The following is an 18458-nucleotide window of genomic DNA, read 5'->3' as shown; positions in this document are numbered from 1 at the left end:
GCCGCACTGTCAGAGGGGCAGTGCTTAGAGAGTGCCGCACTGTCAGAGGGTCAGTAGTGAGGGAGTGCTGCACTGTCAGAGGGTCAGTGCTGAGGGACTGCCGCACTGTCAGAGGGTCAGTGCTGAGGGAGTGCCGCACTGTCAGAGGGTCAGTGCTGAGGGAGTGCCGCACTGTCAGAGGGTCAGCGCTGAAGGAGTGCCGCACTGTCAGAGGGTCAGTACTGAGGGAGTGCCGCACTGTCAGAGGGTCAGTGCTGAGGGAGTGCCGCACTGTCAGAGGGTCAGTACTGAGGGAGCGCGCACTGTCAGCGGGTCAGTACTGAGGGAGCGCGCACTGTCAGAGGGTCAGTGCTGAGGGAGTGCCGCACTGTCAGAGGGTCAGTACTGAGGGAGTGCCGCACTGTCAGAGGGTCAGCGCTGAAGGAGTGCCGCACTGTCAGAGGGTCAGTACTGAGGGAGTGCCGCACTGTCAGAGGGTCAGCGCTGAGGGAGTGCCGCACTGTCAGAGGGTCAGTACTGAGGGAGCGCGCACTGTCAGCGGGTCAGTACTGAGGGAGCGCGCACTGTCAGAGGGTCAGTGCTGAGGGAGTGCCGCACTGTCAGAGGGTCAGTGCTGAGGGAGTGCCGCACTGTCAGAGGGTCAGTGCTGAGGGAGTGCTGCACTGTCAAAGGGTCAGTACTGAGGGAGTGCCGCACTGTCAGAGGGTCAGTGCTTATAGAGTGCCACACTGTCAGAGGGTCAGTAGTGAGGGAGTGCTGCACTGTCAGAGGGTCAGTGCTGAGGGACTGCCGCACTGTCAGTGGGTCAGTGCTGAGGGCGTGCCGCACTGTCAGAGGGTCAGTACTGAGGGAGTGCCACACTGTCAGAGGGTCAGTGCTGAGGGAGTGCCGCACTGTCAGAGGGTCAGTGCTGAGGAAGCGCCGCACTGTCAGAGGGTCAGTGCTGAGGGAGCGCTGCACTGTAAGAGGGTCAGTGCTGAGGGAGTGCTGCACTGTCAGAGGGTCAGTACTGAGGGAGTGCCGCACTGTCAGAGGGTCAGTACTGAGGGAGTGCTGCACTGTCAGAGGGTCAGTGCTGAGGGACTGCCGCACTGTCAGAGGGTCAGCGCTGAAGGAGTGCCTCACTGTCAGAGGGTCAGTTCTAAGGGAGTGCCGCACTGTCAGAGGGTCAGTGCTGAGGGAGTGCCGCACTGTCAGAGGGTCAATGCTGAGGGAGTGCCGCACTGTCAGAGGGTCAGTACTGAGGGTGTGCTGCACTGTCAGAGGGTCAGTGCTGAGGGAGTGCCGCACTGTCAGAGGGTCAGTACTGAGAGAGTGCTGCACTGTCAGAGGGTCAGTGCTGAGGGAGTGCCGCACTGTCAGAGGGTCAGTGCTGAGGGAGTGCCGCACTGTCAGAGGGTCAGTGCTGAGGGAGTGCCGCACTGTCAGAGGGGCAGTGCTTAGAGAGTGCCGCACTGTCAGAGGGTCAGTAGTGAGGGAGTGCTGCACTGTCAGAGGGTCAGTGCTGAGGGACTGCCGCACTGTCAGAGGGTCAGTGCTGAGGGAGTGCCGCACTGTCAGAGGGTCAGTGCTGAGGGAGTGCCGCACTGTCAGAGGGTCAGCGCTGAAGGAGTGCCGCACTGTCAGAGGGTCAGTACTGAGGGAGTGCCGCACTGTCAGAGGGTCAGTGCTGAGGGAGTGCCGCACTGTCAGAGGGTCAGTACTGAGGGAGCGCGCACTGTCAGCGGGTCAGTACTGAGGGAGCGCGCACTGTCAGAGGGTCAGTGCTGAGGGAGTGCCGCACTGTCAGAGGGTCAGTGCTGAGGGAGTGCCGCACTGTCAGAGGGTCAGTGCTGAGGGAGTGCCGCACTGTCAGAGGGTCAGTGCTGAGGGAGTGCTGCACTGTCAGAGGGTCAGTACTGAGGGAGTGCCGCACTGTCAGAGGGTCAGTGCTGAGGGAGTGCCGCACTGTCAGAGGGTCAGTAGTGAGGTAGTGCTGCACTGTCAGAGGGTCAGTGCTGAGGGACTGCCGCACTGTCAGAGGGTCAGTGCTGAGGGAGTGCCGCACTGTCAGAGGGTCAGTACTGAGGGAGTGCCGCACTGTCAGAGGGTCAGCGCTGAAGGAGTGCCGCACTGTCAGAGGGTCAGTACTGAGGGAGTGCCGCACTGTCAGAGGGTCAGTGCTGAGGGAGTGCCGCACTGTCAGAGGGTCAGTACTGAGGGAGCGCGCACTGTCAGCGGGTCAGTACTGAGGGAGCGCGCACTGTCAGAGGGTCAGGGCTGAGGGAGTGCCGCACTGTCAGAGGGTCAGTGCTGAGGGAGTGCCGCACTGTCAGAGGGTCAGTGCTGAGGGACTGCCGCACTGTCAGAGGGTCAGTACTGAGGGAGCGCGCACTGTCAGCGGGTCAGTACTGAGGGAGCGCCGCACTGTCAGAGGGTCAGTACTGAGGGAGTGCCGCACTGTCAGAGGGTCAGTGCTGAGGGAGTGCCGTACTGTCATAGGGTCATTACTGAGGGAGCGCGCACTGTCAGCGGGTCAGTACTGAGGGAGCGCGCACTGTCAGAGGGTCAGTGCTGAGGGAGCGCCGCACTGTCAGAGGGTCAGTGCTGAGGAAGCGCCGCACTGTTAGAGGGTCAGTGCTGAGGGAGCGCTGCACTGTAAGAGGGTCAGTGCTGAGGGAGCGCTGCACTGTCAGAGGGTCAGTGCTGAGGGAGTGCCCCACTGTCAGAGGGTCAGTACTGAGGGAGTGCCGCACTGTCAGAGGGTCAGTGCTGAGGGAGTGCCGCACTGTCAGAGGGTCAGTGCTGAGGGAGTGCCGCACTGTCAGAGGGTCAGTGCTTAGGGAGTGCCGCACTGTCAGAGGGTCAGTGCTGAGGGAGCGCTGCACTGTCAGAGGGTCAGTGCTGAGGGAGTGCCGCACTGTCAGAGGGTCAGTGCTGAGGGAGCGCCGCACTGTCAGAGGGTCAGTGCTGAGGGAGCGCCGCACTGTCAGAGGGTCAGTGCTGAGGGAGTGCCGCACTGTCAGAGAGTCAGTACTGAGGGAGCGCCGCACTGTCAGAGGGTCAGTGCTGAGGGAGTGCCGCACTGCCAGAGGGTCAGTGCTGAGGGAGCGCTGCACTGTAAGAGGGTCAGTGCTGAGGGAGCGCTGCACTGTCAGAGGGTCAGTGTTGAGGGAGTGCCCCACTGTCAGAGGGTCAGTACTGAGGGGGTGCCGCACTGTCAGAGGGTCAGTGCTGAGGGAGTGCCGCACTGTCAGAGGGTCAGTGCTGAGGGAGTGCCGCACTGTCAGAGGGTCAGTGCTTAGGGAGTGCCGCACTGTCAGAGGGTCAGTGCTGAGGGAGCGCTGCACTGTCAGAGGGTCAGTGCTGAGGGAGCGCTGCACTGTCAGAGGGTCAGTGCTGAGGGAGTGCCCCACTGTCAGAGGGTCAGTACTGAGGGAGTGCCGCACTGTCAGAGGGTCAGTGCTGAGGGAGTGCCGCACTGTCAGAGGGTCAGTGCTGAGGGAGTGCCGCACTGTCAGAGGGTCAGTGCTTAGGGAGTGCCGCACTGTCAGAGGGTCAGTGCTGAGGGAGCGCCGCACTGTCAGAGGGTCAGTGCTGAGGGAGTGCCGCACTGTCAGAGGGTCAGTGCTGAGGGAGCGCCGCACTGTCAGAGGGTCAGTGCTGAGGGAGTGCCGCACTGTCAGAGGGTCAGTGCTGAGGGAGCGCCGCACTGTCAGACGGTCAGTGCTGAGGGAGTGCCGCACTGTCAGAGGGTCAGTACTGAGGGAGCGCCGCACTGTCAGAGGGTCAGTGCTGAGAGAGTGCCGCACTGTCAGAGGGTCAGTGCTGAGGGAGTGCCGCACTGTCAGAGGGTCAGTGCTGAGGGAGCGCCGCACTGTCAGAGGGTCAGTGCTGAGGGAGTGCCGCACTGTCAGAGGGTCAGTGCTGAGGGAGTGCCGCACTGTCAGAGGGTCAGTGCTGAGAGAGTGCCGCACTGTCAGAGGGTCAGTGCTGAGAGACTATACCTCAGATAAATTGTTGGCAGGGAAACATTAGAAAATAATCTGTAGATTTGCGAATTCTTTGTACAATGTCAGGACCTCAAACACACGGAAGGTATTGGTGAGTGAATGGGGAATGGATCTTGCCACCCCCCCGCCCTCCTCTGCCCTTGACTCGGTGTCAGTGAGGGGAGGGAATTTGGGAGTGAGGCGGGCGGTTGTCATTGTCAGTGAGGGGGGTGAGGGGGGGATCATTGTCAGTGAGTGGGGTGAGGGGGGGGTCATTGTCAGTGAGGGGGGTGAGGGGGGATCATTGTCAGTGAGGGCGGTGAGGGGGGTGTCATTGTCAGTGAGGGGGGTGAGGGGGGGATCATTGTCAGTGAGGGGGGTGAGGGGGGGATCATTGTCAGTGAGGGGGGTGAGGGGGGGATCATTGTCAGTGAGGGGGGTGAGGGGGGATCATTTTCAGTGAGGGCAGTGAGGGGGGGTCATTGTCAGTGAGGGGGGTGAGGTGGGGGGGTCATTGTCAGTGAGGGGGGTGAGGGGGGGTCATTGTCAGTGAGGGGGGTGAGGGGGGGTCATTGTCAGTGAGGGGGGTGAGGGGGGGGTGTCATTGTCAGTGAGGGGGGGGTGAGGTGGGATCATTGTCAGTGAGGGGGGTGAGGGGGGGTCATTGTCAGTGAGGGGGGGATCATTGTCATTGAGGGGGTGAGGGGGGGATCATTGTCAGTGAGGGGGGTGAGGGGGGGATCATTGTCAGTGAGGGGGGTGAGGGGGGATCATTTTCAGTGAGGGCAGTGAGGGGGGGTCATTGTCAGTGAGGGGGGTGAGGGGGGGTCATTGTCAGTGAGGGGGGTGAGGTGGGGGGGTCATTGTCAGTGAGGGGGGTGAGGGGGGGTCATTGTCAGTGAGGGGGGTGAGGGGGGGTCATTGTCAGTGAGGGGGGTGAGGGGGGGGTGTCATTGTCAGTGAGGGGGGGGTGAGGTGGGATCATTGTCAGTGAGGGGGGTGAGGGGGGGTCATTGTCAGTGAGGGGGGGATCATTGTCATTGAGGGGGTGAGGGGGGGTCATTGTCAGTGAGGGGGGTGAGGTGGGGGTGTCATTGTCAGTGAGGGGGTGAGGGGGGGTCATTGTCAGTGAGGGGGGTGAGGTGGGGGTGTCATTGTCAGTGAGGGGAGTGAGGGGGGGTCATTGTCAGTGAGGGGGGTGAGGGGGGGTCATTGTCAGTGAGGGGGGTGAGGGGGGGTCATTGTCAGTGAGGGGGGTGAGGGGGGGGTCATTGTCAGTGAGGGGGGTGAGGGGGGGGTCATTGTCAGTGAGTCGATGACATCCCTGTGTGTCAATGTCTTGGTCACTCTCCATCTTCACCGCTCCAATGACAATGTGTTTTCATTCTCACAGGAAGTCAGGATGGCGACACCGGGGACCCTGGCAGGAGGGAGTGGGACCCCCCAGCCGACAGCCCCCCACTCAGCGCACAGCAATCTGCCAGACCCTCTCCAACGATACCGGAGCTGGGAGCCAAAATCAATGGGTGTACGGTATTCTGTTCCTGCTCCTTCAACATCTATTCCTCATTCTCTCTCTCACTCACTGACACTCTGTCTCTCTTTCTCTATCCCTTTCCCTTGCTCTCACTTGGTTTTTCTCTCCTTCTCTGAGAGTCTCTATTTTTCTCTCCCTTCCCCTCTCTCTTTCATTACTTCTTTCTCTTTCTCTGTTTCTGTATCTCTGTGGCTTCGTCTCTCCATGTTTCCCTCTCTCTCTCTCTCTCTCGGTCTCTCTCTCTCTCTGTCTCAGTCTCCCTCTCTCAGTCTCCCTCTCTCAGTCTCTCTCTCTCTCTCTCAGTCTCCCTCTCTCAGTCTCTCTCTCTATCTCTCCCTCTCCCTTTCTCTCTGTCTCCATCTCTCTCTCTGTCTCTCTCTCTCTCTCTCTCTGCCTCTCCCTCACTCTCTGCCTCTCTCTCTTCCTCTGTCTAACTCTCTCTGTCTATCTCCCTGTCTGTCTTTCTCGGTCTACCTCTCTGTATCTGTCTCCCTCTCTCTGTCTTTCTCTTATTCTCCCTCTCTTTGCCTCTCTTTGCCTCACACATTCAATAGCTTCGACGGATTACGTTGGCTTCTGCTTGTTCCTGTGTAACAGGCTGGAGAAGGGGCTGAATGGCCTCCTCCTGTTCCTGTGTAACAGGCTGGAGAAGGGGCTGAATGGCCTCCTCCTGTTCCTGTGTAACAGGCTGGAGAAGGGGCTGAATGGCCTCCTCCTGTTCCCGTGGTACAGGTTGCCCAGTTTTGCTGTCTCCCTCTTACTGATATTTGCTTCCTTTCCAGGTTGCTCTGCTGGTTTTGGCAATCATTCTCTTTGCTCTGGAAGTTGCTGCCTTTTGGACCATCTCGTCTACGGTGATCAGTTCTGGGACTCCATTTTACACTGCATTGCTGGTGAGTACTGTGGTTTAGAAACATAGAAACATCGAAACGAGATGCAAGTGTCGGCCATTCGGCCCTTTGAACCTGCTTGGCCATTCATTTTGATCATGGCTGGGAGGCACGGTGGCACAGTGGTTAGCGCTTCTGCCTCACAGCGCCAGGGACCCGGGTTCGATTCCCGGCTTGGGTCACTGTCTGTGTGGAGTTGCACATTCTCCCAGTGTCTGTGCAAGTTTCCTCCGGGTGTTCCGGTTTCCTCCCACAGTCCAAAGATGTGCAGGTTAGGTGGATTGGCCATGTTAAATTGCCCCTTAGTGTCCAAAGGTGTGCGGGTTAGGTGGATTGGCCATGCTAAATTGCCCCTTAGTGTCCAAAGATGTGTAGGTTAGGTGGATTGGCCATGCTAAATTGCCCCTTAGTGCCCAAAAATGTGTAGGTTAGGTGGAGTGGCCATGCTAAATTGCCCCTTAGTGTCCAAAGATGTGTAGGTTAGGTGGATTGGCCATGCTAAATTGCCCCTTAGTGTCCAAAGATGTGCAGGTTAGGTGGATTGGCCATGCTAAATTGTCCCTTAGTGTCCAAAGATGTGTAGGTTAGGGGGATTGGCCATGCTAAATTGCCCTTTAGTGCCCAAAAATGTGTAGGTTAGGTGGATTGGCCATGCTAAATTGCCCCTTAGTGTCCAAAGGTGAGTAGGTTAGGTGGATTGGCCATGCTAAATTGCCCCTTAGTGTCCAAAGGTGTGCGGGTTTGGTGGACTGGCCATGCTAAATTGCCCCTCAGTGTCCCAAGATATGTAGGTTAGGGGAATTAGTGGGGTAAATACGTTGCAAGGCTGGGATGGTTGGTGAGTTGATGCAGACCCGATGGGCCAAAGGGTCTCCTTCTGCGCTGCAGGGATTCTACGATCCAGAGAGAGGCGCTGCCACTCAGGGCAGTGTCAGATCGGCCTGTCGGTGTGCGCTTGGCCGTGACGAATGATCCCCTGCAACATTGCCGCCGCAGTAACCCTTCTTCCTGCCTCTTCGTTCCTCTTGCAGTTGGGTGTTTGTGGATTGCTCGTGATCCTCGGCGAGAACCGACCACGCAGAGTGATGGTAAGTAGACGGCCGTCTCTGCACTTGACATCCACTGGATCCCAGGCTTGGGCTTCCTGTTGCTGGGGCAGGGGGGGGTGGGGGGGGGCGTGCGTGGGTCTGACGAAACTGCGGGAAAAGGCATCGCGCGCAGGTCCCTGACGTTATCCCGCACCCGTGCGGTATATCGGCACGAACGCACGCCCTTCGACAGCACAGCAGCTAACTCAGCCCATGCATGCCTCAGCTGGACACAATGCTACATGACCCGTCTGCTTTCCCAGTTGGCGGCAGGCCTGATTGTCCACCACACCAGGGTGAAAGGTTGGCTGAAATACAATGAAAGAAATAAGGTCTCTGACGATGAGGTGTGCACAAATAATCCTTGTCGCATCTCATAGAAACAGAGAAACTAGAAGCAGGAGGAGGCCATTCGGCCCTTCCAGCCTGCTCGCCTATTCATTCTGATCATGGCTGATCATCGAATTCTATATCCTGATCCCCCCCCTTCCCCCCATATCCCTCGATCCCTTCAGCCCCAAGAGCGAAATCTAATTTCTTCTTGAAATCACACAACGTTTTGGCCCCAACTACTTTCTGTGGGAGTGAATTCCACACATTCACCACCCTCTGGGTGAAGAAATTTCTCCTCACCTCAGTCCTAAAAGTAAGAAGTCTCACAACACCAGGTTAAAGTCCAACAGGTTTATTTGGAATCACGAGATTTCGGAGAGCGCTGCTCCTTCATCAGGTGGCTTACCTGACGAAGGAGCAGTGCTCCGAAAGCTCGTGATTCCAAGTAAACCTGTTAGACTTTATCATGGTGTTGTGAGACTTCTTTTTAATGGGCCCACCCCAGACCAATGGCGGCATCTCCACCTCACTTCTAAAAAAAAGCTTAACCCCTTATCCTCAAACTATGACCCCTAGTTCTGGACTCCCCCCATCATCGGGAACATTCTTTCTGAATCTCCCCTGTCTAACCCTGTTGGAATTTTATAAGTTTCTATGAGATCCCCTCTCACTCTTCTAAACTCCAGTGAATATAATCCTAACCCACTTAGTCTCTCCTCATATGACAGACCTGCCATCCCAGGAATCAGCCTGGTAAACCTTCGCTGGTCTCCCTCTATAGCAAGGACATCCTTCCTCAGATAAGGAGACCAAAGCTGCGCACAATACTCCAGGTGTGGCCTTACCAACGCCCTGTACAATTAAGAACATAAGAAATAGGAGCAGGAGTAGGCCATCTGGCCCTTCGAGCCTGCCCCGCCATTCAACAAGATCATGGCTGATCTGAAGCGAATCAGTTCCACTTACCCGCCTGCTCCCCATAACCCTTAATTCCCTTATCGATCAGAAAACTATCTACCCGTGATTTAAACATATTCATCGAGGAAGCCTCCACCACTTCAATGGGCAGAGAATTCCAGAGATTCACTACCCTCTGAGAGAAGAAGTTCCCCCTCAACTCTGTTCTGAAACGGCCCCCCCTTATTTTGAGGCTGTGCCCCCTAGTTCTGGTTTCCCTTCTAAGTGGAAAGAATCTCTCCACCTCTACCCTATCCAGCCCCTTCATTATCTTACATGTCTCTATAAGATCACCCCTCATCCTTCTAAACTCCAACGAGTACAGACCCAATCTGTTTAATCTCTCCTCATAAGCCACACCCCTCATCTCCGGTATCAACCTGGTGAACCTTCTCTGCACTCCCTCCAAGGCCAATATATCCTTTCGCAAATAAGGGGACCAAAACTGCACACAGTACTCCAGTTGCGGCCTCACCAGTGCCTTGTACAGTTGCAGCAAGACCTCCCTGCTTTTATATTCTATCCCCCCTCGCGATAAAGGCCAACATTCCATTCGCCTTCTTGATCACCTGCTGCACCTGCAGACTGAGTTTTTGCGATTCGTGCACAAGGTACCCCAGGTTGCAGCAAAACATCCCTATCCCGATACTCAAATCCTCTCGCTATGAAGGCCAACATACCATTCGCCTTCTTTACTGCCTGCTGTACCTGCGCGCTTACTCTCAGCGACTGATGCACGAGGACTCCAAGGTCTTGCTGAGTATCCGCCTCTCTCAATTCACACCCATTCAAATAATAATCTGCCTTCCTATTATTGCTGCCAAAGTGGATAACCCCACATTTATCCCCATTATTCTGCGTCTGCCATGCAAATGCCGACACCATCGATATTTATCTTTTACAGTATGCAGCTCCCTGAGGCAGCTCTTCAGTGGGTGTCCGCCCCCATGCAGCCGCAGCCCCTGAGGGAGCACATGGAAATGTTAATCTGCCATCCAGTTTTAAATCATGTTCCGGGACCCCAAGAAACCCAAACTTCAAATAGTCACAACCATTTATGCTACCGGAAATAAGGCCGGCAAACTGACTCTTGACTGCTCGAGGCATTGCCACCTAGAAAGTAACGGGCAACTGTGGGCTCCCCAAGTTCCCCAATAATTGATAAAGTTGCACGGGCCTTGGACAATCTCTTTTGTTTGCGTGGATGGGTGGCTGTGCGTGAGTTTATGTCACTCCCTCCCGCAACCGTGAATTAAATACTTCACAAGCTCGGCTGATTATTTTAAATATCTTGTTAATGCAACCATGAACACACTTGAAGGGCCGAATGGCCCACAACTGCTTCTACATCTCTATGTTTTGTTATAGTCCAGTCAGAATCTCCAAAGTGTTCTCTGAAATCTGCCTGGCTCATACGTTTTACAATTTGAATATGGCCAGGGTAAGCATGAGATGTTTCACTACTGGTGGCACGGTAGCACAGTGGTTAGCACTACTGCTTCACAGCTCCAGGGTCCCGGGTTCGATTCCCGGCTCGGGTCACTGTCTGTGTGGAGTTTGCACATTCTCCTCGTGTCTGCGTGGGTTTCCTCCGGGTGCTCCGGTTTCCTCCCACAGTCCAAAGATGTGCGGGTTAGGTTGATTGGCCAGGTTAAAAATTGCCCCTTAGAGTCCTGAGATGTGTAGGTTAGAGGGATTAGCGGGTAAATATGTGGGGTTCGGGCCTGGGTGGGATTGTGGTCGGTGCAGACTCGATGGGCCGAATGGCCTCCTTCTGCACTGTAGGGTTTCTATGATTTCTAGGTATGATGCACGAGGGAACTTTATCAAACAAAGTTTATTTAAGAATACAGTTAATACATAGCAATAAGTTTGACCAATTACGAACAAGAAAAAGAAACATGATATTTTCTAAACCTTAACCACAAAACCATAAGACATAGGAGCAGAATGAGGCCACTCGGCCCATCGAGTCTGCTCCGCCATTCAATCATGGCTGATTTTTTTTTAATCCCCATTTTCCTGCCTTTTCCCCATAACCCCTGATCCCCTTATTAATCAAGAACCTATCTATCTCTGTCTTAAAGACACTCAATGACCCGGCCTCCACAGCCTTCTGCGGCAAAGAGTTCCACAGATTCACCACTCTCTGGCTGAAGAAATTCCTCCTCTTCTCTGTTTTAAAGGATCGTCCCTTTAGCCTGAGGTTGTGCCCTCCGGTTCTGGTTTTTCCTACTGGTGGAAACATCCTCTCCACGTCCACTCTATCCAGACCTCGCCATATCCTGTAAGTTTCAATAAGATCCCCCCTCATCCTTCTCAACTCCATCGAGCACAGACCCAGAGTCCTCAACTGTTCCTCATACGACAAGCTCTTCATTCTAGGGATCATTCTTGTGAACCTCTCCTGGACCCTTTTCAAGGCCAGCACATCCTTCCTTAGATACGGGGCCCAAAACTGCTCACAATACTCCAAATGGGGTCTGACCAGAGCCTTATACAGCCTCAGAAGTACATCCCTGCTCTTGTATTCTAGCCCTCTCAACATGAAAGCTAACATTGCATTTGCCTTCCTAACTGTCGACTGAACCTGCAGGTTAACCTTAAGAGAATCTTGAACAAGGACTCCCAAGTCCCTTTGTGTTTCTGATTTCCTCAGCATTTTCCCATTTAGAAAATAGTCTATCCCTCCATTCCTCCTTCCAACGTGCATAACCTCACACTTTTCCACATTGTATTCCATCTGCCACTTCTTTGCTCACTCTCCTAACCTGTCCAAGTCCTTCTGCAGCCCCCCTGCTTCCTCAATACTACCTGTCCCTCTACATATCTTTGTATCATCCGCAAACTTAGCAACAGTGCCTTCAGTTCCTTCCTCCAAATCGTTAATGTATATTGTGAAAAGTTGTGGTCCCAGCACCGACCCCTGAGACACACCACTAGTCACCAGCTGCCATCCTGAGAGAGACCCCTTTATCCCCACTCCCTGCCAGTCAGCCAATCCTCTATCCATGCCAGGATCTTACCCTTAACACCATGGGCTCTTAACTTATTTAACAGTCTCCTATGCGGCACCTTGTCAAAGGCCTTCTGGAAATCTAAATAAATCACATCCACTGGTTCTCCTTTATCTAACTTCCTTGTTACCTCCTCAAACAACTCTAACAGATTTGTCAGACATCACCTCCCCTTGACGAAGCTGTGCTGACTCAGTCCTATTTTATCATGCACTTCCAAGTACTCCGCAATCTCATCTTTAATAATGGACTCTAAAATCTTGCCAATGACTGAAGTCAGGCTAACCGGCCTATAATTTCCCGTCTGCTGCCTCCCTCCCTTCTTAAACAGCGCTGTTACATCAGCTACTTTCCAGTCCTCTGGGACCCTCCCTGCCTCCAGTGATTCCTGAAAGATCACCACCAACGCCTCCACAATTTCCTCAGCTTTCTCTTTTAGCGCCCTAGGGTGTAGTCCATCCGGTCCAGGTGATTTATCCACCTTCAGACCTTTCAGTTTCCCCAGAACCTTCTCCTTAGTGATGGCCACTACACTCACCTGTACCCCCTGATTCTCCTGGAGCTCTGGCCTCCCACTGGCGTCTTCCACCGTGAAGACTGATGCAAAGTAACTATTCAGTTCCTCTGCCATTGCTTTGTTTCCTATTATTACTTCTCCAGCCTCATTTTCCAGTGGTCCAATGGCTATTTTTGCCTCTCTCTTACCTTTTATATATTGAAAAAAACTCTTCCTATCTTCTTTTATATTACTAGCTCGCTCACACTCATATTTCATCTTCTCCCCCCTTATTGCTTTTTTAGTTGCCCTCTGCTTGTTTTTCAAGACTTCCCAATCCTCCGGCTTCCCACTAATCCTTTGTATGTTTTTGTATGTTTTGTATACTTTGTCTGCTTTTTCTTTTGCTTTTATGCTGTCCTTGACTCCCCTCGTCAGCCATGGATGCCCCGTCCTCCCCTCAGCATGTTTCCTCCTCCTTGGGATGAATTTCAGCTATTGTAGATTCTGCTGGCAGTTGGAAGGAGGTCTTCTTGCCTTCCTGGGGTGAATACTCTGCTGTTAGTGGTTTGCTAGCCAGTAAGTTTTAAAGCAAGTTTATTTATTCGTGTCACAAGCAGGCTTACATTAACACTGCAATGAAGTTACTGTGAAATTCCCCCAGTCGCCGCACTCCGGCGCCTGTTCGGGTACACTGAGGGAGAATTTAGCATGGACAATGCACCTAACCAGCACGTCTTTCAGACTGTGGGAGGAAACCGGAGCACCCGGAGGAAACCCACGCAGACACGGGGAGAAAGTGCAGACTCCGCACAGACAGTGACCCAAGCCAGGAATTGAAGCCGATTCCCTGACGCTGTGAGGCAGCAGTGCTAACCACTGTGCCGGGAGAGAGAGAGAGTGAAAACCTGCTTGTAACTTGAAAATTAAGACAGTCTCTGACTCCGAACCAAACCGAAAGGGGATAAAAGAACTCCTGCCACCTGGCCGATCCATCATTTCTTTCCAACAATCCGAGAAAGTTCATTAAGCCCATATTAAAAATAAACAAAACCGCATTTAAACAAGTGAAGCAGTAATAAAAGGACATCGAAGCAGGCAACCAGCCCCACAATAAAAAAACTGCAGAGAACATCATGTGCGACATGGTGAGACAGTGATTAGCACTGCTGCCTCACAGCACCGGGGACTCGGGTTCGATTCAGGCTCACTGTCTGTGTGGAGTCTGCACGTTCTCCCCGTGTCTGCGTGGGTTTAATCCGGGTGCTCCGGTTTCCTCACACAGCTGGAATGATGTGCTGGTTAGGAGCGTTGACCGTGCTAAATTGACGCTTAATGTCAGGGGGATAAGGAGGGTAAATACGTGGGGTTACGGGGATAGGGCCTGGGTGGGATTGTTGTCGGTGCAGACTCGATGGGCTGAATGCAGTCATAGAGGTTTACAGCATGGAAACAGGCCCTTCGGCCCAACTTGTCCATGCCGCCCTTTTTTTTTTAACGACTCAGCTGGTCCCAATTGCCCACATTTGGCCCATTCCCTCCATACCCATCGTACCCATGTAACTATCTAAATGCTTTCTAAACTTGTATCTGCCTCTACTACTACCTCTGGCAGCTCGTTCCAGACACTCACCACCCTCTGTGTGAAAAAAATGCCCCTCTGGACACTTTTGTATCTCTCCCCTCTCACCTTAAACCTCTGCCCTCTAGTTTTAGACTCCCCTACCTTTGGGAAAAGATATTGACTATCTCGCTGATCTGTGCCCCTTATTATTTTATAGACCTTTATAAGATCGCCCCTCAGCCTCCTACGCTCCAGAAAAAAAAGTCCCAGTCTATCCAGTCTCTCCTTATAACTCAATCCATCAAGTCCCGGAAGCATCCAAGTAAATCTTTTCTGCACTCTTTCTAGTTCAATGGCCTCCTACTGAACAAAGAAAATTACAGCACAGGAAAGGCCCTTCGGCCCTCCAAGCCTGCACCGACCATGCTGCCCGACTGAACTAAAACCCCCAACACTTCCTGGGATCAAATCCCTCTATTCCCATCCTATTCATGTATTTGTCAAGATGCTCCTTAAAAGTTCTGCATTGTAGATTCTATGATTCTATAAGATACACCGGCATCACAGTTTCGACTCACGAACTGCTCTCTAGATGACCCTGTTGCGGAGTTCGCTGTCTCTCGGTTCTCCGTTTTGAACTGAGCAGTTGACACATCGCACGCCATCAACTCCTCCGTAACCAACGCTCTCTCTTCCAGTTCAAAGCTGCCCTCGTCTGCACACTCCTTGGTTCTGTCCTCACTGCAATCCAGCTCATCATCCACCTCGTGGATCTGGACCAGTTCAAGAAAGAGAAAGTTTACTGTAGCAGGACGATTTACGACCCGGCATGCTTCCAGCTGGCAGACAAGCAGGTAAAAGTCACATCCAGCACGTCTCTTGGATCAGCACTGTCAGATGGTCAGGACTGAGGGAGTGCCGCACTGTCAGAGGGTCAGGACTGAGGGAGTGCCGCACTGTCAGAGGGTCAGGACTGAGGGAGTGCCGCACTGTCAGAGGGTCAGTGCTGAGGGAGTGCTGCACTGTCAGAGGGTCAGTACTGAGGGAGTGCCGCACTGTCAGAGGGTCAGTGCTGAGGGAGTGCCGCACTGTCAGAGGGTCAGTGCTGAGGTAGTGCCGCACTGTCAGAGGGTCAGTGCTGAGGGAGTGCCGCACTGTCAGAGGGTCAGGACTGAGGGAGTGTCGCACTGTCAGAGGGTCATGACTGAGGGAGTGTCGCACTGTCAGAGGGTCATGACTGAGGTAGTGTCGCACTGTCAGAGGGTCAGGAGTGCGGGAACGCTTCACTGTCACAGGGTCAGTACTCAGGGAGTGCCGCACTGTCAGAGGGTCAGTGCTGACGGAGTGCCGCACTGTCAGAGGGTCAGTGCTGAGGGATTGCCGCACTGTCAGAGGGTCAGTGCTGAGGGAGTGCCGCACTGTCAGAGGGTCAGGACTGAGGGAGTGTCGCACTGTCAGAGGGTCAGTACTGAGGGAGTGCTGCACTGTCAGAGGGTCAGTGCTGAGGGAGTGCCGCACTGTCAGAGGGTCAGTGCTGAGGGAGTGCCGCACTGTCAGAGGGTCAGTGATGAGGGAGTGCCGCACTGTCAGAGGGTCAGTGCTGAGGGAGTGCCGCACTGTCAGAGGGTCAGTGCTGAGGGAGTGCCGCACTGTCAGAGGGTCAGTGCTGAGGGAGTGCCGCACTGTTAGAGGGTCAGTGCTGAGGGAGTGCCGCACTGTTAGAGGGTCAGTGCTGAGGGAGTGCCGCACTGTTAGCGGGTCAGTGCTGAGGGAGTGCCGCACTGTTAGAGGGTCAGTACTGAGGGAGTGCCGCACTGTCAGAGGGTCAGTGCTGAGGGAGTGCTGCACTGTCAGAGGGTCAGTACTGAGCCTCGAGAAAGGGGCTGAATGGGGCCTCCTCCTGTTCCTGTGTAACAGGCTGGGGAAGGGGCTGAATGGGGCCTCCTCCTGTTCCTGTGTAACAGGCTGGAGAAGGGGCTGAATGGGACCTCCTCCTGTTCCTGTGTAACAGGCTGGAGAAGGGGCTGAGTGGGGCCTCCTCCTGTTCCTGTGTAATAGGCTGGAGAAGGGGCTGAATGGGGCCTCCTCCTGTTCCTGTGTAACAGGCTGGAGAAGGGGCTGAATGGGGCCTCCTCCTGTTCCTGTGTAACAGGCTGGAGAAGGGGCTGAATGGGCCCTCCTGTTCCTGTGTAACAGGCTGGAGAAGGGGCTGAATGGGACCTCCTCCTGTTCCTGTGTAACAGGCTGGAGAAGGGGCTGAATGGGACCTCCTCCTGTTCCTGTGTAACAGGCTGGAGAAGGGGCTGAATGGGGCCTCCTCCTGTTCCTGTGTAACAGGCTGGAGAAGGGGCTGAATGGGGCCTCCTCCTGTTGCTGTGTAACAGGCTGGAGAAGGGGCTGAATGGGGCCTCCTCCTGTTCCTGTGTAACAGGCTGGAGAAGGGGCTGAATGGGGCCTCCTCCTGTTCCTGTGTAACAGGCTGGAGAAGGGGCTGAATGGCCTCCTCCTGTTGCTGTGAAACAGGCTGGAGAAGGGGCTGAATGGGGCCTCCTCCTGTTCCTGTGTAACAGGCTGGAGAAGGGGCTGAATGGGGCCTCCTCCTGTTGCTGTGTAACAGGCTGGAGAAGGGGCTGAATGGGGCCTCCTCCTGTTCCTGTGTAACAGGCTGGAGAAGGGGCTGAATGGGGCCTCCTCCTGTTCCAGTGTAACAGGCTGGAGAAGGGGCTGAATGGCCTCCTCCTGTTGCTGTGTAACAGGCTGGAGAAGGGGCTGAATGGGGCCTCCTCCTGTTCCTGTGTAACAGGCTGGAGAAGGGGCTGAATGGCCTCCTGTTCCTGTGTAACAGGCTGGAGAAGGGGCTGAAAGGCCTCCTCCTGTTCCTGTGTAACAGGCTGGAGAAGGGGCTGAATGGGGCCTCCTCCTGCTCCTGTGTAACAGGCTGGAGAAGGGGCTGAATGGGGCCTCCTCCTGTTCCTGTGTAACAGGCTGGAGAAGGGGCTGAATGGGGCCTCCTCCTGTTCCTGTGCAACAGACTGGAGAAGGGGCTGAATGGGGCCTCCTCCTGTTCCTGTGTAACAGGCTGGAGAAGGGGCTGAATGGGGCCTCCTCCTGTTCCTGTGGAACAGGCTGGAGAAGGGGCTGAATGGGGCCTCCACCTGTTCCTGTGTAACAGGCTGGAGAAGGGGCTGAATGGGGCCTCCTCCTGCTCCTGTGTAACAGGCTGGAGAAGGGGCTGAATGGGGCCTCCTCCTGTTCCTGTGTAACAGGCTGGAGAAGGGGCTGAATGGGGCCTCCTCCTGTTCCTGTGTAACAGGCTGGAGAAGGGGCTGAATGGGGCCTCCTCCTGTTCCTGTGTAACAGGCTGGAGAAGGGGCTGAATGGGGCCTCCTCCTGTTCCTGTGTAACAGGCTGGAGAAGGGGCTGAATGGCCTCCTCCTGTTCCTGTGTAACAGGCTGGAGAAGGGGCTGAATGGCCTCCTCCTGTTCCTGTGGAACAAAGACATGACAAAATGTTCACCATTGTGACCAGTGCTGTTTTTTTTTACAGAGATTAATGTGGAAATTTGTGCCTGTCTTTTACCTTGTGACACTCAGTGGGATGATGCTGTGCATTGTCCTGTCCATCAGCCTGTACAAAGTAGTCCAGACTTGGAAACCAGAAATTAATCAGGTGGGGCAAATTCTTATCAATGACTATCTCACTGTTCAGAATCACCAATTGAACCTCGATAAGCGTTAGATACAGAGTAAAGCTCCCTCTACACTGTCCCCATCAAACACTCCCAGGACAGGTACAGCATGGGGTTAGATACAGAGTAAAGCTCCCTCTACACTGTCCCCATCAAACACTCCCAGGACAGGTACAGCACGGGGTTAGATACAGAGTAAAGCTCCCTCTAAACTGCCCCCATCAAACACTCCCAGGACAGGTACAGCACGGGGTTAGATATAGAGTAAAGCTCCCTCTACACTGTCCCCCATCAAACACTCCCAGCACAGGGACAGCACGGGTTTAGATACAGAGTAAAGCTCCCTCTACACTGTCCCCATCAAACACTCCCAGGACAGCTACAGCACGGGGTTAGATACAGAGTAAAGCTCCCTCTACACTGTCCCCATCAAACACTCCCAGGACAGGTACAGCATGGGGTTAGATACAGAGTAAAGCTCCATCTACACTGTCCCCCATCAAACACTCCCATGACAGGTACAGCACGGGGTTAGATACAGAGTAAAGCTCCCTCTACACTGTCCCCATCAAACACTCCCAGGACAGGTACAGCACGGGGTTAGATACAGAGTAAAGCTCACTCTACACTGTCCCCATCAAACACTCCCAGGACAGGTACAGCACGGGGTTAGATACAGAGTAAAGCTCCCCCTACACTGTCCCCCATCAAACACTCCCAGGACAGGTACAGCACGGGGTTAGATACAGAGTAAAGCTCCCTCTACACTGTCCCCATCAAACACGCCCAGGACAGGTACAGCACGGGGTTAGATACAGAGTAAAGCTCCCTCTACACTGTCCCCATCAAACACTCCCAGGGCAGGTACAGTACGGGGTTAGATACAGAGTAAAGCTCCCTCTACACTGTCCCCATC

The 18458-nt window shown here is 54.3% G+C and overlaps 1 protein-coding gene across 1 annotated transcript in view; it reads left to right on the top strand.

Moving 5' to 3' along the window:
- LOC144505327 (uncharacterized) overlaps positions 1-18458 on the top strand; it is a 69466-nt gene that overhangs the window by 12616 nt on the left and 38392 nt on the right. The window contains exons 2-6 of the mRNA XM_078231446.1: positions 5365-5499; positions 6291-6401; positions 7430-7486; positions 14552-14707; positions 17401-17523. Of these exons, the coding sequence (XP_078087572.1) occupies positions 5374-5499; positions 6291-6401; positions 7430-7486; positions 14552-14707; positions 17401-17523 (573 nt within the window). The 5' untranslated portion in view covers positions 5365-5373. The remainder of the gene's footprint in view (positions 1-5364; positions 5500-6290; positions 6402-7429; positions 7487-14551; positions 14708-17400; positions 17524-18458) is intronic.

This window comes from Mustelus asterias, chromosome 16 (genome assembly GCF_964213995.1).
Source record: "Mustelus asterias chromosome 16, sMusAst1.hap1.1, whole genome shotgun sequence".
In the NCBI taxonomy this organism is placed as follows: Eukaryota; Metazoa; Chordata; class Chondrichthyes; order Carcharhiniformes; family Triakidae; genus Mustelus; species Mustelus asterias.
This window is presented reverse-complemented; position numbering and strand designations above follow the sequence as displayed.